Source organism: Mauremys mutica, chromosome 15 (assembly GCF_020497125.1).
Source record: "Mauremys mutica isolate MM-2020 ecotype Southern chromosome 15, ASM2049712v1, whole genome shotgun sequence".
Classification (NCBI taxonomy): domain Eukaryota; kingdom Metazoa; phylum Chordata; order Testudines; family Geoemydidae; genus Mauremys; species Mauremys mutica.
Window position 1 is genome coordinate 19,803,751 of NC_059086.1, and position 25,487 is coordinate 19,829,237.

The following is a 25,487-nucleotide window of genomic DNA, read 5'->3' on the forward strand; positions in this document are numbered from 1 at the left end:
GTGAGTGCAGGGCAGGGAGCTGTTTGGGGTGGATCTGGGGGCAGGGGCAGATCTGGGGAGTTTTTCCCAAGGCTGCACTGACCGGGAACGTTTCGGTTCCCCAAGGGGATCTAAAGCCCATGGATGGGCCCTGTTAGCGTTTGTATGAGCTGAAATAAATCCACGGGCCCCTCCCCCCCGCAGTCCTCACAGCCTGTCGCGGCAGGACTTTGAACCAGGGGATGGTTCCTATTTGCTTCATCAGACCCCAGGATCCAGATTTGGCTCCTAGTTACTCGGGGGGCAGCACAGAAGAAAGGGCCGGATCTGAGCTCCCAGGGGGAGTTTGGGTTGAGTTTTGGGGAAGGTTCAGGGCTCAGATCCTCTTTTCCCCACTCCATGCATCCCCTCCCCCGTCCTTCATGTTACCGTCCTCCCCACAGACTGATACTCACCTCCCCACACCCCGCTGTGCCCGGCCAGCCAGCAGCCAGGAGAGGAGACGACTCGTTAGTGACCAGATCACAGAGCAACTGGATCCTACACCCTGGTCTCAGATCCCCCGCATGGGCACACACCCTGGCTTTATGCGATACTCACCGAGGAGGAGGAGAACAATGAGAGCAGATGCCATGATGGGGGCAGCCAGGGGCCCCTCAGTGCTGCCACCAACAGCCTAGAGCCCAGCTCCACGGAGTCCCAAATGAGGATCTGAGCTGGTAGCTCCAGCTACAGGAATTCGATGATATCTCTCATCACACCTCCTCTCTAATCTGCAGGTGAAATCTGGTGCGGTCAAAGTAAGCAGAGATCCCTGCAAAACCCAGGGCATGCTTTGCTGAGTTACAAGGTGTATCTGCCTTCTCTCCATGGGTCAGTTGTGTAGCAGATGGTCCTTAATGGGCCCTCCAGCAGGCTAGGCAGAGCTAACACCAACTGGTCTGGGGTGTCTCCCAGAAGCACAGCACAAGTTTGAAATACAGACAGTACAGAGCCAATACTCATAACTCCAACTACAAAACGATACAGACACACAGACAGCAAAATCCTAACCAGCAACCCAGAACCTGGCCGTAGACACCTTATATGACCCCCTTTACATAAGATTTGGTGCCACTACAGGACCTTGGTTGCAAACCATGTTCTATATGGTCCCAGTTTATATCAATAACGTCACACCAGTGTGATGAAGTCAGAGATTTTCTTGTTTTCCCTTTGGTTTTCCAATGTTTTGCATGCGGGGGGTGGGGGTGGGACTCAGTTTCCCTGGGTCTTACTGGTTTAACGAGGTGAGGGGAGAGGGCGTTTGTTCTTAGAGAGCACCAGCGAGGGAACTTGTCCTGTCGTCCTCCCAGCAACCAGAGGCCGCGCCCCACCCCCTCACCCTCCGGCCGGGGTCATTCCAGGCTGTGTCTGTGTCCCGTTCCCACGGCCCCGCCCCACAGGGCCCATGTGGGTCCCACTGCCACCCTGCACAATGGGGCCCTGTGTGAATCCGGGTCACTGCTGGTGGGGCTTCAGGGGATCCCTTTCCCCTGCCCCTCCCCCAGGGCAGCCCCAGCCTGAGCCGGCCCCTGCGCTGGGCAGTGATGTGGGCGGGGGGACCCCGCAGGTGGGGCTGCCCCACTAGGAGGTCCGATGAGAACAGCTGGTGCCCCCCCCCGGGAACCCACTCGCATATCTCCATCCAGGCCCCTGCTGGTGTGTGTGTGTGTGTGTGTGTGTGTGTGTACCGCTGCCCCCTGCTGGCTGTCCCCAGCCCAGGGCAGCATGAGACGCTCCCCAGGGCTCAGGCGATGGGAAGGAGGCCGGGCCCTGGTACTTTGCAGCTGGTCCCGTCCCAGGTGAGCTCCCTGCGCGCTCCCGGCACCGACCCGACTGGAAATCGGTGGGTGCCCCCCCAGCCGGGGCTGTTCTGCGGCACGGGCCAGCCGGGCATTTCCAGCCCCTCGGCGCTCGGCAGCGCTTCACTTCTTGCTTAACAATCCCCACGGGTCACAGCAGTGTTTAGTGTCAGGCATTTCCCCTGTTGCGCTGCTGGAGAGGTGCTGGGAGGGGCCAGGCAGGGGCTCCAGGCACCTACAGGAGATTTGTGTTGAGTGAAAGGGCCAGAGTGGCACAGAATGATGCGGTTTGAGCATTTTTATCCATTGAACTATTGAGAGATGTGCAAAATGATGGGGGTGGTGCCAGGCCATGGAGAGGTCAGATGAGAACTGTGACATGACAGCAGATGGGGAGATGCAGGAAGTTAAGAGGGGCCAGACTGGGTCAGACCAAAGGTCCATCCAGCCCAGTGTCCTGTCTGCCGACAGTGGCCAATGCCAGGTGCCCCAGAGGGAATCATCAACTGATCCATCCACTGTCGCCCGTTCCCAGCTTCTGTCAAACAGAGACGTGGGACACCATCCCTGCCCATCCTGGCTAATAGCCATTGATGGACCCGTCCTCCATGAACTTATCTAGTTCTTTTTTTGAACCCTGTTATGGTCTTGGCCTTCACAACATCCTCTGGCAGTGAGTTCCACAGCTTGACTGTGCGTTGGGTGAAGAAATACTTCCTGTGGTTTGTTTGAAACCTGCTGCCTCTTCATTTCATTGGGTGCCCCCTAGTTCCTGTGTTACGAGAAGGAGTAAATAACACTTCCTGATTTACTTTCTTCACCCCAGTCATGATTTTACAGACCGCTGTGAAAGTTACTAGTGGTCCCCCTTAACAGCTTACAAGCGGCCAGTAGGGGGAAGCAGAAGCCTCACGTACACAGTGACCTGAACTTTTTAACTATCTTTTCTCTTCTGCCTCAAAGCAGAGAAATCTTGCTCCAAGCCAGTTTTTACTAACCAGATAACAGAAGCACGGGGTTTGACACCCACCAATGAAGTGTTAACACGGCATGGTCTTTGTCTGAAAGTGTATAAAAAGCTTGGGAAACTTGTGTGCAGCAGAGTTTTTCTATCTTGATACAGAGCTCTCCTTTCTTCTGCAGAATAAAACATCTTTTCCTTATCCCTGTCAGGCTGTTATTGGCTCTCAGCTAGGCAGACCCGATATTTCGGTAACACCTCCATCGTATCCCCCCTTAGTCGTCTCTTTTCCAAGCTGTTCAAAAGTCAATGGAGGTGCCGCACTAAGGGAAGAAAAACCAAATGCACAAACGCAGGATGGGGCTAGCTGGGTTGGCAGCAGCGCTGCTGGGACGGAGCGGGGAGCTGTGGTGGATCATCGCACCCTCGACATGAGTCAGCGACGTGATGCCGGTGCAAGACAAAAGCAAATGCAACATGCGGCTGCACTACCAGAGGTGCAGCGCGCACGTCCCGGGCGGTGAGAACCGCTCTGCTCGGCGCTGGGCAGGCCGGGAGCGCTGTGTCCAGTTCTGGTCACCGCTCCATAGAAAGGAGGTGGAGACACTGGAAAAAGGATCCAGAGGCAAGCGACAAAGGGGTCACCTCAGCTAGGGTGCCCCCCTCGGGCGGCTCTCACAGGCCTCGGCCAGGATCAGCCCCAGGACGAGCAGGACCGCGGCGCCCAGCGCCAGGCGGGTGATGTTGGTGTGGGTGAAATCCGGGCACCCCGGGGGGGCTGCTGTGGGGGAAGGGGAGAGTCACTCGGTGGCTCGGACGGGGAGATCAGCAGCTGGTGCTGCCCTGGGAGCGGAGCCCCCGACCCCCCGTCTGGCAGGTCCGGCTCCGGGGCCTCAGCTTCTCCAACAAGGCGGTTGCCCTGGTGGATGAACAGCCCCTGCCCCGAGGCCCCACCCGACTCACTCCATCTCCCCCATCGCTCGCCCTCCCCCACCCTCACTCACTTGCTCATTTTCACCGGGCTGGGCAGGGGGTTGGAATGCGCCAGGGTCCCTTTGCGACCGGGTGTTCGGGTCAAAAACAAGACACCTGGAAACCCGAGCCCCAGGCCCCGCCCGGGCACCCAGCTGGTCCCAACCCCAGAGCCAGGCCCCCCGGATCTTGCCCCTCTCCTGGGACCCCCCAGTAGCTTCCAGGAAGCAACCTACAGGGCAGGAGGTGCCGGAGGAGCTGGGGGTCTGGTGTCTGGGTTTCCCTGGTGTCTGGACTCATGCACCAAGAGTCACTTCCTGCATCACACCTAACCATCCCCATCCCCCAGGGGCAGGTCCTTCGGCAGCATGAGCCTTCCAGGGCTGGTTCGATGGTGATTCCCCCCCAGCCCATGTACCTGGCTCCGCGCTGCCTGGGTGGGTGGGAGCCGGCGCTGCTCCAGGCTGGGTCGGGTCGGTTCCCCCTGTGGGAATAGAACCAGCATCTGTTGAGGTGGGGGAGGGGCTGAAACACTGATTCGGCGATTGCCGCCCCCCCCGAAACTCAGCTTCAATCATCACTGTTATTCCCGGGGGGACAGGGTGTTTGTGTGGCTGGGGCCTGTGCCATAGGGAGCCACTGGGCCCTGACCCCTCCGTGCATCCCCGGAGCAGGGAGAGCCGTCTGGGGGCCGGGATCCCCCCTTCCTCTGCCCCAAATCTCCAGTGGCTGCTGCTCCCCCCTGGCTGGGGAACCCCCCAGTGACTTCGTCCCCGCTCCCCGGCTGGGTGTCCCCTCTGCTGGGCCCAGGGCAGAGGCTGGCTCTGAGTGTCCCATTGGTGCAGAGACCCCCTGATGACCCGGCTGGGTGTGGGGACACCAAGCCGGGCCCCTCACCTGCTACCACCAGCTGCACGGGGTCGCTGGGCTGCGAGGAGATGAAGGGCTCTGACCGGGGCCGATAGCTGCAGCTGTAGCTCCTTCCGTGCTGCCGGCCCACGCTGGGGATGCGGAACTCGGCCCCGTCCCCAGCAGGGTCCATGTGTCGCTGCGGGTTCAGGTCTCCAGCCTTGTGCAGGAAGAACCTCACGTCCCGGCGCTGCCCCTGACACCGGATGGTGACGTCTGCCCCTGGGGCGGTGACCCCGGTGGGGCTCAGAGAGATGGAGGGTCTGCGTAAGCTGGGATCTGTGCACAGGAGACAGACACTGAGAGCCAGACCTGGGCACCCACCCAGCCCTGGCCTCCCTGGCCGGCCCCAGCCATGGGCAGATCCAGGGGCCCCCCAGGCAGAGATTCTCTCCTAGATTCCAGAGCTCCCCCAATACAGAATCCCGATCCTGTGAGCTGGGCTCCCAGCCCCACAGACACTGACCCGCGGCTCCCTAGTCCTTGGGATCCAGCCTGCCTTTGACACAGCGACTCACCGGCTGGTCTCTGGCGCCCGGCACTGCAGGGCTTGAGCTCCTCAAAGGAAGGGAGTCACCCCCTGGGAGGCAGGAATGTGTCATTATCCCCATTCTACACAGGAGGAAACTGAGGCACAGACAGATTCACTTTCCTTAGTGAGCTCCCAGGGGCAGGGACTGTCTCCTCACTCTGTGTTTATGCAGCGCCTGGCACAAAGGGGCCCTGATCATGGCGGGGGCCCTACATGCTCCCCCAGCACAAGGGATCCAGCGCTATTGAGGACAGTGTTTGCAGAGGTCTCCACTAACTGTGAGTGTCTCGGTTTGTGGGCGCTCGGCCTGAGATCCCCAAGATTGAGCCCCCCCCACAAGGAAGGACACTTTTGAAAACCATGACGTGCTCCCATCACACAAGGTCTGTGGCTGCGCCAGGAGCTGGGCCAGATCTCCTGGGTCCCAGCCCAGCGCCGTGTCCACGAAGCCACCACTTCTCCTGCAGCCCCTGCCTCATTCAGCCCCGGCCGGGGCACTGCCTGGGGCGAGTGATGGAGAACAGAGGTGATGGGATCACGGGATTAAATAGCGACTCCCGGTTCCTACGCACAAGGGGCAGCGTTAAAGTCGCCTCCCTGCCCCGAGTCTCCAAGGCTGCTGCTCCCCCCTGGCTGGGGAACCCCCCAGTGACTCCGTCCCTGCTCCCCGGCCGGGCGTCCCCTCTGCGGGGTCAGGGCTCAGGGCAGAGCCTGGCTCTGAGCGTCCCATTGGCACCGAGCCCCGTGAGGGTCTGGCTGGGGGTGGGGCTGGGAACGGGGACGCTGAGCCGGGCCCCTCACCTCTCACCACCAGCTCCACGGGGTCGCTGGGGTACGACACGGCGAACGGCTCCAATCTGCTGTGATAGGAGCAGCTGTAGCTCCCGCCGTCCTCCCGGCGCACGTTGCTGATGGGAAACTCAACCCCCAAACCATCTGAATCCACAGGCGGGAAATGACGTCCCTCTTTATTCAGCACGAACCGCACGCCCCGGCGCTGCCCCCGACACCGGACGGCCACGACTCCCCCCAGGGAGACCCCCCCGCTGGGTCTCAGGGAGATGCTGGGTTTGGGGTAGCTGGGCTCTGCAGTGGGAAGCAGACAGGCCGTGAGACACAGGCCCCGTCACTCAGTCCTGGGGCCCGTCCTCACTCACGGTCTCAGTGGTGGGTCAGACCCGGCGGCCCTGGGGACGGGCTCCTGGATCCCTTTCCACAGGAGCCAGAGTTTCCCCTCAGCCCTGGGCTCACAGCATGAGACACGGAGCAACCCCAGCCCCTGGGGCCCAGAGCTCTGCTCCCCGGCGGGTGACAGGCCAGGCCAGTCTCCGGGGTCCATTCCCTCCTTGGCTACTCTCCTGGGAGGGCTGGGAGCCAGGACTCCTGGGTTCTGTCCCTGGCTCCGGGAGGGGAGTGGGGTCTAGTGGGGAGAGCAGGGAGGATGGGGGCACAGCACCACCACCGACTTGTAGGGGACTGTGCAAGTCTCTACTATACACTGAGGTTTAAAACCTTCAGCTCCGTCCATCACCTTGTAAGTGATGTGTGGCCTGGGAAAGGCCCCCCTGATCTGCAGCTCCCCCTGGGGGCAGGGATCCCCCCTTCCTCTGCCCCAAATCTCCAGTGGCTGCTTCTCCCCCTAGCTGGGAATCCCCCAGTGACTCCGTCCCATCCCCGGCCAGGCGTCCCCTCTGCTGGGCCCAGGGCTCAGGGCACATCCTGGATCTGAGCATCCCATCGGTGCAGAGACTCCCTGTGGGTCTGTCTGGGTGTGGGGCTGGGAGCCGGGATGCTGAGTCGGGCCCCTCACCTGCTACAATGATCTCGATGGGGTCGCTGAGATACGACCAGCGACTCTGTTGCGTTATGGAGCGATAGTCGCAGGTGTAGCTCCCTCCATCTTCCCGGCCGACACTGGGGATGGGAAATTCAGCCACGGGCCCATCAGGCACCGTCCGCACCTGCAGGTTCGAGTGTCCAGCTTTACGCAGAATGAACTCCATGCCCGGGTCCTGACCCTCACAGCGGATAGTGACGTTTCCCCCGAGCACCACCACCCTGCTGGGGCTCACCCAGATGGTGGGTTTGAGAAATTCACGCCCTGCTTTCAACAACGGACAGGAGTTAAACAGGGGAGACACAGCCCCCTGCCTCCCCTCCACCCCAATTCAGTCCATCCGTCATTCGGCCTCTCTAGGAGTCTGTCCCCTACCAGGGTTGGCACTGCCTGCCCATGGGGCTCGGGGGCAGGGGGTTCACCCAGACATAGCTCAGGACCCGTCTCCATGAGAGATCACCTGCCTCCCCCCCCCCGCAACCCCACCTGCGGCCAGCCAGGGAGCCTGACCAGTGCCCCCTCTCCAGTTCTGCCCCCTGCCCCGGGGTTGGAAATAGAGTCTGTGACTGGCAGGCGTCACACAACACCCACCTTTCCCCAGGCCTTGGGAATCGGGGGGCTGTAAGTGCCGGGGAGGGAGCTGTTGGGGGTGGATCTGGGCACAGGGGCAAATCTGGGGGTTCTCCCCACGGCTGCACTGACCGGGAATGTTTTGGTTCCTCGAGGGGATCTAGAGCCCACGGACGGGCCCTGTTAGAGTTTGTATGAGCTGAAAGAAATCCACGGGCCTTCCCCCACCCCCCGATCCTCACAGCCTAGGGGGGCAGGACATAGGACATTGAACCAAGGGACTGTTCCCAGCTGCTTCGTCAGGTCCTGGGAGCCAGATTCGGCTCCTAGTTACTCCATGGGGGAGAGCACAGAAGAACGGGGCCGGGTCTGAGCTCCCAGGGCGAGTTTGGGTTGAGTTTTGGGGAAGGTTCAGGGCTCAGATCCTCTTTTCCCCACCCCATGCATCCCCTCCCCCGTCCTTGATGTTACCATCCTCCGCACAGACTGATACTCACCTCCCCACACCCCGCTGTGCCCGGCCAGCCAGCAGCCTGGAGAGGAGACAGCTGGTTAGTGACCAGATCCCAGATTGACTGGATCCTACACATGCCCTGGACTCAGATTCTGCCACGCCCCCACCCCCCATGGGCACACGCCCTGGTCTCAGACCCTCCCCCCCATGGGCACATGCCCTGGCTGTCTCTGATACTCACCGAGGAAGAGGACGGTGAGAGCAGCTGCCATGATGGGGGCAGCAAGGGGCCCCTCCGTGCTGCCACCAACACCCCAGTGTCCACCTCCACCGAGCCCCAAATAAGGAACTCAGCTGCTGGCTCCAGCTACAGGAAGTTGACGATGTCTCGTCTCTTCCTGCGTCCATCTCACGTTCTAATCGGCAGGCAAAAGCTAGGGCAGCCAAAGCAAGCAAAGGTCCCTTCAAAACCCAGGAAACCCTGGGCCCATCAGCCCGTCCAAGCATCATGCAGCTCCCAGATTCTCTATGTCTCTGTGGAGAGAGGGGAGAGGTCACCCTCAGTGCACCCTGCAGCACTGGGGAAAGTGCATCGGGCTGGGAGCCAGGAGGCCACAGGGTCTTGTCTTCAATCTTCCACTGACCACTACTGTAGAACCTCAGAGTTACAAACTGACCAACCAACCACACCCCTCACTTGGAACTAGAAGTGAGCGATCTGACAGCAGCAGAGATAACACTACTCTACAGCCAAAATGCTTCTGAATAAATGTAGTCAAACTTTACTAATTCTGGGTCACTGAGAACAAAAATGATGCTTAAAATTGTTGATTGGCTCTAGTTTTCAAGTTATGCTATTGGGTCAGTATATACGACCCTTGACTTGGGAATGGCGGAGGATAAGTGAGTTATAAAGGGAAGGGATCTCAGTTTAAACCAGAAATGACTAAAATACATCTTTGACTGGATCTATGAATAAATCTATGACTGGGTTTGGACAGTACTTGCTTTTTAAGCAAAACAATGAATGATGCAATCTGAAGCTGGTGTTGCGTCATACATGATATGAATTGCATCATGTTATTCCTAGAAGTCATGGATCATGCAATCATAACGAAGCTTACATCACTCTGCTGAACAAATTGCCCTATATCAGCTCTAGAAATCATACAGTGTCGTGCTCTCTTATTTGTCAGTGTTTGATTTTGCAAAGGGACACATTTCTGTTTAGCCAAAGTGAGCAGAGATGCCTCGTACTTGTGTGAACAGTGCAGATAACTTCTGCTATGTTTGTGGTGAAGTGACTTTTGCATCACAAAAGCGCAGTATAACCACTATGGTTAAGAAAGCCTATCACCTTTATTTTGGCTGCAAAATTGGAGATCAGGACAAGAGGTGGGCCCCACACATATGCTGCAATGCTTGTGCAACAAATCTTCGCCAGTGGTTGAACAGGAAAAGGAAATCTATGCCTTTTGCAGTGCCAATGATTTGGAGAGAGCCAAGAGATCATACCAGCAATTGTTACTTCTGCATGGTGCCTCCAGTTGGGAAAGGTGTGTCAAAGAAGAAAAAGTGGACTGTGCATTAGCCAAACATTCCATCAGCTATACGCCCAGTACCCCACGGAGAAGGACTGCCGGTTCCTGATGCACCAGAATCATTCTCACTTGAGTCAGACAAGGAAGAGGAAGAGGATGAAACTTCTGGTCCTGAACCATCAATGTCACAGGACCCACATTTTCTCCCATCCTCCTCCTCTGAACCACACCTCATAACACAAGGTGAACTGAATGACCTTGTCAGGGATTTGGAACTACCCAAGAGTAAGGCAGAGCTGTTGGGCTCCAGACTGCAGCAGTGGAATCTCCTGGCAAGTGATGTTAGGGTTTCCATGTTCCGTGACCGTCCAAAGGATCTTGTCCCATTCTTCTTTGTGGAAGGTGATCTTGTAGCCTGCAACAACATCGATGGTGTGATGGCAGCCCTCAGCATCATTCACGATCCAGATGAGTGGAGACTGTTCATTGATTCATCGAAGACGAGTCTTAAAGCTGTTTTACTGCATAATGGCAATGTTTTGCCATCAATCCCAGTTGGTCATGCAGTCCATATGAAGGAAACCTATGACAACATGAAACAACTTTTGAGGTGCATAAACTATGACCAAGATCAGTGGCAGCTTTGTGGCGATTTGAAGGTTGTTGCTCTCTTGCTTGGTCTGCTGACTGGATGCACAAAGTACTGCTGTTTTCTCTGCGAATGGGATAGTCGTGCAAGAGATTCCCACTACATCAGGAAAGATTGGCCACTCCGACAGTCATTGGCGCCTGGGAGGAAAAGTGTTCAGCATCCACCACTTGTTGAATCAAGGAAGATTTTGTTACCACCCTTACACATCAAGCTGGGTCTGATGAAGAACTTTGTCAAGGCCATTGACAAAACACAAGCAGCTTTCAAGTACCTCCGTGGAAAAAGGTTAAGTGAAGCTAAGATAAAGGAAGGTGTCTTTGTTGGTCCTCAGATTCGTGAACTTCTTCGAGATGATGCATTTGACCATGCACTGCGTGGCAAGGAAAAGACGGCATGGAAAGCCTTCCAGTTAGTGGCAATACATTTTCTCGGAAAGAACAAGGCAGACAACCTCCTCAAGGCATACAAAAGCCTTGGTTGTAACATGTCACTAAAGATACATTTTTTGCATTCTCATCTAGATTTTTTTCCACCGAACTGCGGAGCAGTGAGCGACGAGCACGGCGAGCGATTTCACCAGGACGTTGCAACAATGGAGAAATGCTATCAGGGCAAATGGAGCCCATCAATGCTTGCAGACTATTGCTGGACAGTGACAAGAGATGCTCCATTTAATGAATACAAGACCCAAGCCAAGAAGCGCCGAGTAGACACTGAATAGGACTAAACTATGCACATAATAGCTTTTTGCCTTTTGTTTCATAATAAATTTTATTTATATAACTCTTTTGCTGATTTTTAAAGTGTTACATAAACAGGAAAGGTGAAATATTATCATGTAAAGGAACCATAAACACATGAAAAGACCTAGGTTTACAATTTATGATTAAAACTCTACTATCTACACAATATACATAGACATAAAATGTAAAAACTTAAATATCTTAGAAACAGTAGCCAATTAGTTGTTTTAATTGTCATATTTGAATTCAGCACATCAAAATACATAATAAATAGCACATTTTATCTCTGAAGCAGACGACTTCTCAAAAAATGTAGACCAGTGAAACACAGCAAATACAGAACAGTTCTGTGTTAAACCTAAACAGCTAAAAATGTAAAGGGAAAGTTTACAACGAAATATTTGACAAGGGAAGGAAACAGTTTCTGTGCTTGTTACGTTCCAATTCAGCTGGTTAAAATCAGCATTTTTCTACGGCATAGCTAAGTTTCAAAGCTGTGCCAAGTCCATGTTCAGTTGTATGAAGTCAACGTTGAGTTGTAAACTTTTGAAAGACCTGTGTGACGAAGTGGGGGATTTTCTTGCTTTTTCTTTGGTTTTCCAGTGGGTTGCATGCAGAGGGGGTGGGACTCAGTGTCCCCGGGTGTTACTGGTTTAATGAGGGGAGGGGAGAGGGAGTTTGTGGGTACAGAGGACCGGAGAGGGAACTTGGGACCCCAGCCAATGGCCTGGAGGATGGAGACCCCAGCGACTGGGGACCTGGTGACCCAGCTCAGGAGTCGCAGCCAGTTCTGGCCAGTGGGAGGACAATGGGCTGTGACAAGAGGACCCTGGTGACTTAACCAGCCGGTTCCAGCCAGAGGGGCCAGAGTGGGGCTGAGAGGAGAGGAGGCCCAGGCCACCCTGTTTATGAGCCTGTTTCCCTGGAGAGAAGACAATGGACAGTGGGGGCTTGGGGCTGGGGATATCGGAGGCCCAGCTGGGAAGCAGGGGGGCTCTGGGCTGGAGGGGGGAGCAGGCAGAGCCCACCTGGCTGCAGGGAGACTGGGATGTGCTGGGCTGAGGGAGGCCAGGTCTGAGACCCTGAGAGTTTCCTGTGCTGGGTTCAACTCTCAATAAACCCTCCTGTTTTACACTGGCTGAGAGTCGCAACGGGCTAGAGATCACAGGGCATCAACCCTTTTGGGGGTGAGGAGGCCCCGGGGGGTCCAGAGCGAGTGGACTCCCTGAGGGGCCCACGGCAGAGACAGACGTGCTAAGGCTCAGAGAGGGGCGGCTCCAGGAGGTGGAGGGGCCAGACCCCGAGAGAGAGTGGACCCCTGAGAAGGGCTGTCGCACTGAAAGGGGCACCCCCCACGGACCGCACGGGCCCAAGAGTGGGCACGATCTGTGAGTCTGTGACAGCCAGGGCCCCTCGCTCCTTATTCAGCCTCCAGTGACAGCCTCTCCTTTCCTGTCCAGTTCAGGCAGGTGCCCCCAACACTGATGCTCCCTCCCTCCCCCCAGGAGCTCCCCGTCCAGCCCCTGCCACCCCCACCCCATGCACTCCTTGTGCCCAGACTGCTGGGTCACACCCACCCACGCTGCCCCTCCCTGATCCCAGCCAGGATTGGCAAGCGCCCGGGTCCAAAGGTGCCCTGGGAGGCTAGGAACTGGCTCCTGAGAGGGAAGGGGGGGGGGTGCCCAGCCTTCAAAATAGAACCCAGGAGTCCTGGCTGCCAGCCTCCCACTTGCTGTAACCACTAGACCCCAGTCCCCTCCCAGAGCCAGGAAGAGAACCCAGGAGTCCTGGCTCCTATTTCTCCCTCTCTCTAACTGCTAAACCCAACTCCCTTCCCAGAGCCAGGGCTAGAACCCTGTAGTCCTGGCTCCCAGGCCACCTGCTCTAACCCATCAGGCCCCAAGACCCCACTGCTGCACTAGGGGGCACTATGTGCAGGGAGCAGGAGGAGGGCTCAGGAGAGGGGGGCTCTCCCCTGGCAGTCAGCGCTGCCCTGATGCCCCAGGGCACTGCTAGGGGGCGCTGTGCTGCAGGGCGGGGTGGCAGAGGTCACTAGGGGGCGCTCTCCCCGGCCGTCAGTGCTGGCCCCAGCGCTAAGCAAAGTTCCAATTACTCTGGCAGAGAGAATCCTGCAAACCCCTGGGCAAGAATTACAGCCGTGGCCATCGTCACCTCCCCACCGTGTCCTCGGCTCCATGGACCTCTCAGGAGACGCGTCGCCAGCGGGATGGGTCCTGCTGGGGTTTCCCTGGGGTCGTCCCTCTTCCATATTGTGGTTCTGACCACACCTAACACAGAGCGGCCAGACGGGGTCAGACCAAAGGTCCGTCCAGCCCAGTGTCCTGTCACCCTCCCAGCAAACAGAGGCGGCGCCCCACCCCCTCACCCTCCGGCCGGGATCATTCCAGGCTCTGTCTGTGTCCTGTTCCCACGGCCCCGCCCCACAGGGCCCATGTGGGTCCCACTGCCACCCTGCACAATGGGGCCCGGTGTGAATCCGGGTCACTGCTGATGGGGCTTCGGGGGGATCCCTTTCCCCTGCCCCTCCCCCAGGGCAGCCCCAGCCGGAGCCGGCCCCTGCGCTGGGCAGTGATGTGGGCGGGGGGATCCTGCCGGGGGGGGGGGCTGCCCCACTAGGGGGTCCGGTGAGAACAGCTGGTGCCCCCCCTGGGAACCCACTTGCATATGTCCATCCAGCCCCCTGCTGGTGTGTGTGTGTGTGTGTGTGTGTTGTGCCCCCTGCTGGTGTGTGTCCAGCACCGCGTTCTGCTGGTGTGTGCGTGTGTGTGTGTGTGTCCAGCGCTGCCCCCTGCTGGCTGCCCCCAGCCCAGGGCAGCATGAGACGCTCCCCAGCGCTCAGGCGATGGGAAGGAGGTCGGGGCCCTGGTACTTTGCAGCTGGTCCCGTCCCAGGCGAGCTCCCTGCGCGCTCCCGGCACCGACCCGACTGGAAATCGGTGGGTGCCCCCCCAGCCGGGGCTGTTCTGCGGCACGGGCCAGCCGGGCATTTCCAGCCCCTCGGCGCTCGGCAGCGCTTCACTTCTTGCTTAACAATCCCCACGGGTCACAGCAGTGTTTACTGTCAGGCATTTCCCCTCTTGCGCTGCTGGAGAGGTGCTGGGAGGGGCCAGGCCGGGGCTCCAGGCACCTACAGGAGATTTGTGTTGAGTGAAAGGGCCAGAGTGGCACAGAATGATGCGGTTTGAGCATTTTTATCCATTGAACTATTGAGAGATGTGCAAAATGATGGGGGTGGTGCCAGGCCATGGAGAGGTCAGATGAGAACTGTGACATGACAGCAGATGGGGAGATGCAGGAAGGTAAGAATGGCCAGACCTGGTCAGACCAAAGGTCCATCCAGCCCAGTGTCCTGTCTGCCGACAGTAGCCAGTGCCTGGTGCGCTAGAGGGAATCATCAACTGATCCATCCACTGTCGCCCGTTCCCAGCTTCTGTCAAACAGAGTCTTGGGACACCATCCCTGCCCGTCCTGGCTAATAGCCATTGATGGACCCGTCCTCCATGAACTTATCTAGTTCTTTTTTTGAACCCTGTTATGGTCTTGGCCTTCACAACATCCTCTGGCAGTGAGTTCCACAGGTGGACTGTGCACTGGGTGAAGAAATACTTCCTGTAGTTTGTTTGAAACCTGCTGCCTATTCATTTCATTGGGTGCCCCCTAGTTCTTGTGTTACAAGAAGGAGTAAATAGCACTTCCTGATTTACTTTCTTCACACAAGTCATGATTTTATAGACCCCTATCGTATCCCCCCTTAGTCGTCTCTTTTCCAAGCTGGTCGAAAGTCAATGGAGGTGCTGCATGTAGGGAAGAAAAACCAATTGCACAAATGCAGGATGGGGGTAGCTGGGTTGGCAGCAGCGCTGCTGGGACGGAGCGGGGAGCTGTGGCGGATCATCGCACCCTCGACGTGAGTCAGCAACGCGATGCCGGTGCAAGACAAAAGCAAATGCAACGTGCGGCTGCACTACCAGAGGTGCAGCGCACATGTCCCGGCTGGTGAGAACCGCTCTGCTCGGCGCTGGGCAGGCCGGGAGCTGTGTCCAGTTCTGGTCACCGCTCCCTAGAAAGGAGGTGGAGACACTGGAAAAAGGATCGAGAGGCGAGCGACAAAGGGGTCACCTCAGCTAGGGCGCCCCCCTCGGGCGGCTGTAACAGGCCTCGGCCAGGATCAGCCCCAGGACGAGCAGGACCGCGGCGCCCAGCGCCAGGCGGGCGATGTTGGTGTTGGTGAAATCCGGGCGCCCCAGGGGGGCTGCTGTGGGGGAAGGGGAGAGTCACTCGGCGGCTCGGACGGGGAGATCAGCAGCTGGCGCTGCCCTGGGAGTGGAGCCCCTAACCCCCATCCGGCAGGTCTAGCTCCGGGGCCTCAGCTTCCCCAACAAGGCGGTTGCCCTGGTGGACGAACTGCCCCTGCCCCGAGCCCCCACCTCCACTCACTCCACACACCCCCCCCGTCGCTCGCCCTCCCCCACCCTCACTCACTCGCTCATTTTCACCGGGCTGGGCAGGGGGTTGGAGTGCGCCAGGGTCCCTTTGCAACCGGGTGTGCGGGTCAAAAACAAGACAGCTGGGAACCCGAGTCGCAGGCCCTGCCTGGGCACCCAGCTGGTCCCAACCCCAGAGCCAGGCCCCCAGGTCCTGTCCCTCTCCTGGGACCCCCCAGTAGCTTCCAGGAAGCAACCTACAGGGCAGGAGGTGCCGGAGGAGCTGGGGGTCTGGTGTCTGGGATCCCCTGGTGTCTGGGCTCATGCACCAAGAGTCACTTCCTGCATCACACCTAACCAGCCCCATCCCCCAGGGGCAGGTCCTTCGGCAGCATGAGCCTTCCAGGGCTGGTTCGATGGTGATTCCCCCCCAGCCCATGTACCTGTACCCGGCGGCACCACTCCAGGCTGGGTCGGGTCGGTTCCCCCTGTGGGAATAGAACCAGTGTCTGTTGAGGTGGGGGGAGGGGCTGAAACACTGACTTGGCGATTGCCACCCCACCCCCAAAACTCAGCTTCAATCATCACTGTTATTCCCGGGGGGACAGGGTGTTTGTGTGGCTGGGGCCTGTGCCATAGGGAGCCACTGGGCCCTGACCCCTCCATGCATCCCCGGAGCAGGGAGAGCCGTCTGGGGGCCGGGATCCCCCCTTCCTCTGCCCCAAATCTCCAGTGGCTGCTGCTCCCTCCTGGCTGGGGAACCCCCCAGTGACTCTGTCCCCGCTCCCGGGCCGGGTGTCCTCTCTGCTGGGTCCAGGGCAGAGCCTGGCTCTGAGCGTCCCATTGGTGCAGAGCCCCCTGATGACCCGGCTGGGTGTGGGGATGGGAACAGGGACACTGAGCTGGGCCCCTCACCTGCTACCACCAGCTGCACGGGGTCGCTGGGCTGCGAGGAGACGAAGGGCTCTGACCGGGGCCGGTAGCTGCAGCTGTAGCTCCCTTCGTGCTGCCGGCCCACGCTGGGGATGCGGAACTCGGCCCCGGCCCCAGCAGGGTCCATGTGTCGCTGCGGGTTCAGGTCTCCAGCCTTGTGCAGGAAGAACCTCACGTCCCGGCGCTGCCCCTGACACCGGATGGTGACGTCTGCCCCTGGGGCGGTGACCCCAGTGGGGCTCATAGAGATAGAGGGTCTGGCTAAGCTGGGATCTGCGCACAGGAGACAGGCTGTGAGAGCCAGACCCAGGCACCCACCCAGCCCGGGCTCCCCCAGCCACGGGCAGATCCAGGGGCCCACCAGGCAGAGATTCCCTCCCAGATCCCAGAGTTCCCCCAAAACAGAATCCCGACCCTGTGAGCTGGGCTCCCAGCCCCACAGACACCGACCCACGGCTCCCTAGTCCTTGGAATCCAGCCTGCCTTTGACACAGCGACTCACAGGCTGGTCTCTGGCGCCCGGCACTGCAGGGCTTGAGCTCCACCAAGGAAGGGAGGCAGGAATGTGTCATTATCCCCATTCTACACAGGAGGAAACTGAGGCACAGACAGATTCACTTTCCTCAGTGAGCTCCCAGGGGCAGGGACTGTCTCCTCACTCTGTGTTTATGCAGCGCCTGGCACAAAGGGGCCCTGACCATGGCGGGGGCCCTACATGCTCCCCCAACACAAGGATCCAGGCTATTGAGGTCAGCGTTTGCAGACATCTCCACTAACTGTGGGCATCTCGGTTTGTGGGCACTTGGCCTGAGATCCCCCAAGATTGAGCCCCAGCCCAAGGAAGGACACTTTTGAAAACCACGACGTGCTCCCGTCACACAGAGTCTGTGGCTGCGCCAGGATCTGGGCCAGATCTCCTGGGTCCCAGCCCAGTGCCGTGTCCACCAAGCCATCACTTCTCCTGCAGCCCCTGCCTCATTCAGCCCCGGCTGGGGCACTGCCTGGGGCGGGGCCTGGAGAACAGAGCGGATGGGATCACGGGATTAAATAGCGACTCCCGGTCCCTACGCACAAGGGGCAGCGTTAAAGTAGCCTCCCTGCCCCGAGTCTCCAGGGGCTGCTGCTCCACCCTGGCTGGGGAACCCCCCAGTGACTCCGTCCCCCCTCCCCGGCCGGGCGTCCCCTCTGCAGGGTCAGGGCTCAGGGCAGAGCCTGGCTCTGAGCGTCCCATTGGCACCGAGCCCCGTGAGGGTCTGGCTGGGGGTGGGGCTGGGAACGGGGACGCCGAGCCGGGCCCCTCACCTCTCACCACCAGCTCCACGTGGTCGCTGGGGTACGACACGGCGAACGGCTCCAATCTGCTGTGATAGGAGCAGCTGTAGCTCCCGCCGTCCTCCCGGTTCACGTTGCTGATGGGAAACTCAACCCCCAAACCATCCGAATCCACAGGTGGGAAATGACGTTGCTCTTTATTCAGCACGAACCGCACGCCCCGGCGCTGCCCCCGACACCGAACGGCCACGGCTCCTCCCAGAGAGACCCCCCCGCTGGGTCTCAGGGAGATGCTGGGTTTGGGGTAGCTGGGCTCTGCAGTGGGAAGCAGACAGGCCGTGAGACACAGGCCCCGTCACTCACTCCTGGGACCCGTCCTCACCATGCGGCCTCAGTGGTGGGTCAGACCCGGCGGCCCTGGTGACGGGCTCCTGGATCCCTTTCCACAGGGGCCAGAGTTTCCCCTCGGCCCTGGGCTCACAGCATGAGACATGGAGCAACCCCAGCCCCTGGGGCCCAGAGCTCTGCTCCCCGGCGGGTGCCAGGCCAGGCCAGTCTCCAGGGTCCAGTCACTCCCTGGCTTCTCTCCTGGGACGGCTGGGAGCCAGGACTCCTGGGATCTGTCCCTGGCTCTGGGAGGGGAGTGGGGTCTAGTGGGGAGAGCAGGGAGGATGTGGGGCAGGACTCCTGGGTTCTGTGCACAGCACCACCACCGACTTGTAGGGGACTGTGCAAGTCTCTACTATACACTGAGGTTTAAAACCTTCAGCTTCACCCATCACCCTGTAAGTGATGTGTGGCCTGGGAAAGGCCCCCCCTGCTCTGCAGCTCCCTCTGGGGGCAGGGATCCCCCCTTCCTCTGTCCCAAATCTCCAGTGGCTGCTGCTCCCCCCTGGCTGGGAACCCCCCAGTGACTCCGTCCTGTCCCTGGCCAGGCGTCCCCTCTGCTGGTCCCAGGGCTCAGGGCAGAGCCGGGATCTGAGCATCCCATCTGTGCAGAGACCCCCTGAGGATCTGACTGCGTGTGGGGCTGGGAGACGGGACACTGAGCCAGGCCCCTCACCTGCTACAATGATCTCGACGGGGTCGCTGGGATACGACCAGCGATGTGGTTCTGTTATGGAGCGATAGTCGCAGGTGTAGCTCCCTCCATCTTCCCGGCTGACACTGGGGATGGGAAATTCAGCCACGGTCCCATCAGGCACCAACTGCACCTCCAGGTTCGGGTGTCCAGCTTTATGCAGAATGAACTCCATGCCCGGGTACCGACCCTCACAGCGGATGGTGACGCTTCCCCCGAGCGCCACCACCCTGCTGGGGCTCACCCGGATGGTGGGTTTGAGAAATTCACGCCCTGCTTTCAGCAAGAGACAGGAGTTAAACAGGGGAGACACAGCCCCCCGCCTCCTCCCCTCCACCCCATTTCAGTCCATCCATCATTCGGCCTCTCTAGGAGTCTGTCCCCTACCAGGGACTGTCCATGGGGCTCGGGGGCAGGGGGTTCACCCAGACCTAGCTCAGGATCCATCTCCATGAGACATCACCTGCCCCACCCTCCCCGCAACCCCACCTGAGGCCAGCCAGGGAGCCTGACCAGTGCCCCCCTCTCCAGTTCTGCCCCCTGCCCCGGGGTTGGAAATAGAGTCTGTGACTGGCAGGAGCCTCACAACTCCCACCTTTCCCCAGGCCTTGGGAATCGGGGGGCTGTGAGTGCAGGGGAGGGAGCTGTTGGGGGTGGATCTGGGCACAGGGGCAGATCTGGGGGGTTCTCCCCACGGCTGCACTGACCGGGAACGTTTTGGTTCCTCGAGGGGATCTAGAGCCCACGGACGGGCCCTGTTAGAGTTTGTAGGAGCTGAAATAAATCCTCGTGCCTCCCTCCCCGATCCTCAGCCTAGGGGGGGACATAGGACATTGAACCAAGGGACTGTTCCCAGCTGCTTCATCAGACCCTGGGAGCCGGATTCGGCTCCTAGTTACTCCATGGGGGAGAGCACAGAAGAACGGGGCCGGGTCTGAGCTCCCAGGGCGAGTTTGGGTTGAGTTTTGGGGAAGGTTCAGGGCTCAGTTCCTCTTTTCCCCACCCTACGTATCCCCTCCCCCATCCTTGATGTTACCCTCCTCCCCACAGACTGATACTCACCTCCCCACACCCCGCTGTGCCCGGCCAGCCAGCAGCCTGGAGGGAGACAGCTGGTTAGTGACCAGATCCCAGAGGGACTGGATCCTACACATGCCCTGGATCAGATTCTGCCATCCCCCCACCCCCCATGGGCCCACGCCCTGGTCTCAGACCCTCCCCCCCATGGGCACACACCCTGGCTGTCACCGTTACTCACCGAGGAAGAGGACGGTGAGAGCAGATGCCATCATGGGGGCAGCAAGGGGCCCCTCAGTGCTGCCACCAACACCCCAGTGTCCAGCTCCACTGAGCCCCAAATAAGGAACTCAGCTGGTGGCTCCAGCTACAGGAAGTTGACGATGTCTCGTCTCTTCCTGCGTCCGTCACACGTTCTAATCGGCAGGCGAAGTCTAGGGCAGCCAAAGCAAGCAAAGATCCCTTCAAAACCCGGGAAACCCTGGGCCCATCAGCCTGGCCAAGCATCATGCTGCTCCCAGATTCTCTATGTCTCTGTGGGGAGAGGTCACCCTCAGCATTGGGGAAGGTGCATCGGGCTGGGAGCCAGGAGACCACAGGGTCTTGTCTTCAATCTTCCATTGACCACTGCAGTAGAACCTCAGAGTTACAAACCGACCAATCAACCACACCCCTCACTTGGAACTGGAAGTGAGCGATCAGACGGCAGCAGAGATAACTTAAAACACAAGGAAATACAGAACAGTTCTGTGTTAAACGTAAAGGGAAAGTTTACAAAGAAAGATTTGACAAGGGAAGGAAACAGTTTCTGTGCTTGTTACATTTCAATTGTTAGCCAAATGGGCTCGTTCCCCCTGGAGCTTGCCCAATTACCCCAAGCAGGCACGGAGAGACAAGAGGACAAATACCAGGCCCTTTATTAGTCAGTCAGCTGAGAGGATGCTCTACTTGGCTAGTGCCAGAGAAGAGACACACCATACAAGCACAGGCAGGCTTTATTTATACACAGAGACAAACAACTTCGCGTGTGTAAATTCTGCTAACCTATGCATTGTTTAAATTCATTTTTGGTAGTAATCAGGATACATCTGCTTGACTTCCCGTCCTCCACATTCCTTTCCCAGGGTCAAGACGCATCCGTTCAGCTCACTCCCCTTTTCATATATATTCTGTACATCCTGTATACGTGCAGCTTCGTGCATGGGAAACGACGAGGAGAGCTGAGATAAGCATGACTGGGATAACAAGCAAGAGCTGAGATAACATAACAAGCATGAGCTGAGATAAACATGTTTTTCGGCCTTTGGGCCTAACAAGATTCCCCCCTAAAAAGCATTTTGAGAGCCTTATGGTCCCCAATCTTCAGCCTTCACTGGCTGGTATAGGGCCATCATTTGTTGGTGTATAACTTGATTAGCCATTCATCGGACTAATGCAATTACACAGGGAGCAAAGCAAGCTAGGGTTAATAGGGTTGTAATAAAGAGTACAAAGAGAAGAAAGCCTTCTCGGAGCCATCCCAGTTGCGGCAACCAGGACGTGAACCAATCCATATTCCACCCACCCCAGGTTTGGACCGGGACATGGGCTAACCTCCTCATTTCTTTTGTTATTTGTTTTACCGCTCTTCCATTATCATCTATTTGTAAACAGCAATTAGACTCGTTTAATTTTGCACAGATTCCCCCTTCCTCTGCCAGCAAATAATCAAGAACTAGATGGTGCTGATAAATCACATTCCTCATCTGAGTGGACTGATCGGCTAAAAGATCCAGAGCCGCAGCCGTCTGATTAGTTATTATTTCCAAGATGGCTTGCAGCCTAATTATCCGATTTAAGTTGTAAATGGGCTCCCTTGCCCCTGAGATCCATTCATTTGGATTCCATGTAGCTGGTCCATAATGTTTTATAATTCTCTCAGGGGGCCACTCCTGAGCTCCCCATGTTTGGGAGCTTCCAGCGGTCAATGAGGAATCCACAGACCGCCTCTCCCTAATCAGATCATCATATACCTTAATTCCCAATTTATCTCCCTGCATCTGGGGTAGTAGAAAGAACAAGGGCCTAATGTATCCGATGTAACATATTCCTGACCAATTTGGAGGCAATCTTCAGTACGCGTATTGTCCACATATCCAATAGTGGCCTTTTAGGGCTCATTTTCCCTTTGCAAAGGGACCCTCCCAGGTCTCGGGGTAGTCTTCGGGGCCCGGCTCTTCATAGTATAAAGAGTTACCCATTTCTAGGGGCTCCCCTAGTACGATGGACGTACCGTCGGGATTACAATATTCACATTTCCACGCCCCAGCCCCTTCCCTCCAAGCACAATTACAACCGAATTTAGGGCTATTGGTTGTAGACCAAAAATGGTTAAAATGGGTTACCCGAGTTCCATTAGAGTGTTGCCATGCCCACTGATACCAGCGTACCACATGGTCCTTACTGGTGGTATTATCGCGCTGGCACCTTAAAAAGAGGGCATCAAAGAACCCATCCAGTCCTACGGCCTTACAACCCTCGCCAGTATGCTGTTGGTAGGAACATCTTACCCAGCTATGATTAGTGAGTTTCACGTGGGTGTGGTTCCATCGCCCTTGATATTTAGAACAGTCATACGTATGGCAACTAGGGTGATCGTAGCAGTCATATCCTAGAGATAGGGTCCAGTCACATCGGCTTTCTCCCACATACACCCCCTCTCGTCGTGTCCGATTGAGACAAAGGATCCCTACTCCAGAAGAATAGAGGCACCAAGGACTGCTATCCTCAGTCCAACTTCCCGTTCCATCATGGACTATACTTAAATTACTAATCCACCATTTAGCTTGTACTGGCTGGGCTACCCAAGGCCACTCATTCCAATCCCCTGGACCTCCACAAACCCAGCAGCTGCTAAGATTGAAGGAATTCGCTATTGTTTCCCCTAGTTGCATAAACCTATTTTCCCAACCATAGTAGCAGTGTGAATACATAAGCAATAGTATCAATAATAAGTTCATTATCATTTTTTCTTAAACAGTCCTTTCAGTCCGTCAAGTCCTTGATATTCCCAGATGGTGTCTTCACCCGTGCCACCCCGGGCCTCCGGAGCCGGGGCGGACAGAGGGCTGATGTCCTCTTTGGTTGAGTCGGTTTCCAGGTTCGGGTTCAGGAACCGCTTAACCCGCGTATGGTGTGTCCATTTGTCGCTCCCGAGAATTTTAACTGCGGCTTGGCTGATGAGCGAAATGGTATGTGGACCGTCCCACCTCGGCGTAAGGGGGTCGCGCTTCCACTTCTTGACAAGGACCTGGTCACCGATCCGGAATGGATGTACAGTCTGGTCCAAGGGAAGGGCCTGGAAAGGTGCCGCGTAGCGATGTAGCTGTAACAAAACAGATTGCAACCCGGAAACCTGTTTCCATAGTAAGTCATTTCCCACTTCCCAGGTTACATCCTCCCGGAATCCTGGGATGAGTATTCGGGGAGGAAACCCAAAGACCAGTTCAAAGGGCGAAAGTTTAAGACCCTTGCGTGGGGCCCTTCGAATGCGGGTGAGGGCGAGTGGTAAAGCGTCGAGCCACTTCAAGCTAGATTCTGTGCATATTTTAGTAAGAGTATCTTTGAGAGTTCTATTCATCCTTTCTACTTGACCCGAGCTTTGCGGCCTCCAGAGTGTATGTAGTTTCCATTGTATGCCGAGGGCCTGGGATACCTGCTGGACCACTTGTGAGACAAAGTGGCTTCCCCTATCAGACTCAATTACCTCGGGGAGATGGAAACGAGGAAGTATCTCCTGTAACAGGGCTTTGGTGACAGCCCGGGCCTGACAATGCCGGCTGGGGTAACATTCCACCCATCCGGTAAGTTGATCGACAAATACAAGCAGGTATTTATAGCCCCTGCAAGGGGGCATCTCAGCGAAATCAACTTGCCACCTTTGAAAAGGGAACATAGCCCATGGTCGACCTCCCATCGGGGCAGGAGGGCCACATCCCTTCTGGTTTGTTTGTTGACAGACGGCACAGTTATTAACAATTCTTTGGGCTTCCATGTGCATACCCAGTCCTTTAAGGGACCTGGTGGCCAAATCAACCATTGCCCCAGACCCCAGATGTCCCTCTTTATGCATGAGCTGGAGAATTTCCTGGAGTACTGGCCTGGGGACAAAAATCTCTCCCCCAGGCAGTCTCCACCATCCAGAGGAATCCTGCCGGCCTCCTGCGGCCTGGGCGTGACCTATTTCCTCGGCTGTGTATTGGGGAGGAGGGGTTTTAGTCTCAGTATCTTGAACCATGAGAAGCCATAAGGCCCCGTCTCGGGCGGCCTCCTTCGCGGCCTGATCAGCCAGTTGATTATACCTTCGCTGTTCGGCCTCAGGGGCCCTCCCGTGGGCACGCACATGTATCACAGCGACCCGGAGAGGGAGCATCAGGGCCTCGAGCAGTGTTTTAATGAGGCATCCATGTGCAATCTTTTGACCTGAGGCCGTAATGAATCCTCTTTCTTTCCATAGGATCCCATGTGCATGCACCACCATGTAGGCATACCGACTGTCAGTATATAGGTTAAGGGTTTTCCCGGCCCCTAAACGGAGGGCCTCGATAAGGGCCACCAGCTCCGCCACTTGAGCGGACAAATTAGGGCTAAGTTTAAACTTGTATATTTCTTTTCCCTTAATCACTACTGCCGCTCCAGTGTACCACCTGCCATCCACCACATAGCTGGACCCGTCAACATATCCCTCAACATCGGGGTTGGGCCAGGGCAGGTCTGAAAGATCAGGTCAGGGTTTGGTCTCTTGTTGCAGGACCTCGATACAGTCATGAGTAGGACCGGCCTCCGAGGAGACCTGGGGATCGGGCAGTAGGGTGGCCGGGTTAAGGGAACTAACTGTCTTAAAGGTCAGATTGGGGGCCAACAAGAGCCCTACTTCGTATCTAGTATGTCGACTGGGATTTAGATGCTTCTCCCCAGCACCAGTTCCCAGTATCTGAGGCACCCCGTGGGGGACCACAACTTCAGTATCCCCACCCAGGGTTAACTTTTCGGCTTCCTGAACGAGGAGGGCGGTCGCTGCGACGGCCCGTAAACAGGCAGGCCATCCCTTGGCGACAGGGTCCAAGACCTTTGAATAGTATCCAATAGGTCGCCAGGTTGGTCCTGACCTCTGGCACAGGACTCCAGCCACCACCCCTCCTCTCTCATGAACGTATAGGGTGAATGGTTTCCGGGAATCTGGGAGGGCTAGAGCGGGAGGTTGAACCAAGGCTTCTTTAAGCTCTCAAAATGCTTTTTCCATTTCCTTGGTCCATACCCAGTGGAGCAAACCTTCCTTAGTCAAGGACTCATATAATGGTCTGGCTTTTCCCCCATAGTCGGGGATCCAAAGCCGACAAAAGCCAGTCAGTCCCAGAAATGCCCTTAATTCTTGGGGATTCCGGGGCTGAGGGCTATCAAGTATAACCTGGATTCGTTCTTTACCCAGACTACGACTCCCTTGTCAGAGGTGATATCCAAGGAAGGTGACCTGCTGCTTAACCAATTGAGCTTTCTCCCTTGAAACTTTATATCCTTGTTCCCCAAGGTAATTGAGGAGCTCTATGGTTTGCTCCTTGCAGGCTGTCTTTGTTTCAGTACTCAAGAGCAGATCATCACAATACTGGACTATGTTACATGCAGGGTGGTTAGCCAGGAATGGGGCCAGGTCCCTTTTTAGCTGGCTGCCAAAAATCTCAGGCGCACAGGTAAGCCCCTGTGGGACAAC

At 57.2% G+C, this 25,487-nt stretch overlaps 1 protein-coding gene across 1 annotated transcript; it reads right to left on the reverse strand.

Moving 5' to 3' along the window:
- Positions 1-15,138: 15,138 nt before the first annotated feature.
- Positions 15,139-20,013, reverse strand: LOC123350567 (leukocyte immunoglobulin-like receptor subfamily B member 3). Its single transcript, XM_044989200.1, has 4 exons — positions 19,983-20,013; positions 18,707-18,997; positions 17,674-17,898; positions 15,139-15,269 (listed from the first exon to the last, which is right to left on the reverse strand). The coding sequence occupies exons 1-4, from the start codon at positions 20,011-20,013 to the stop codon at positions 15,139-15,141; spliced, it is 678 nt and encodes a 225-aa protein (XP_044845135.1).
- Between the last annotated feature and the right edge of the window lie 5,474 nt (positions 20,014-25,487).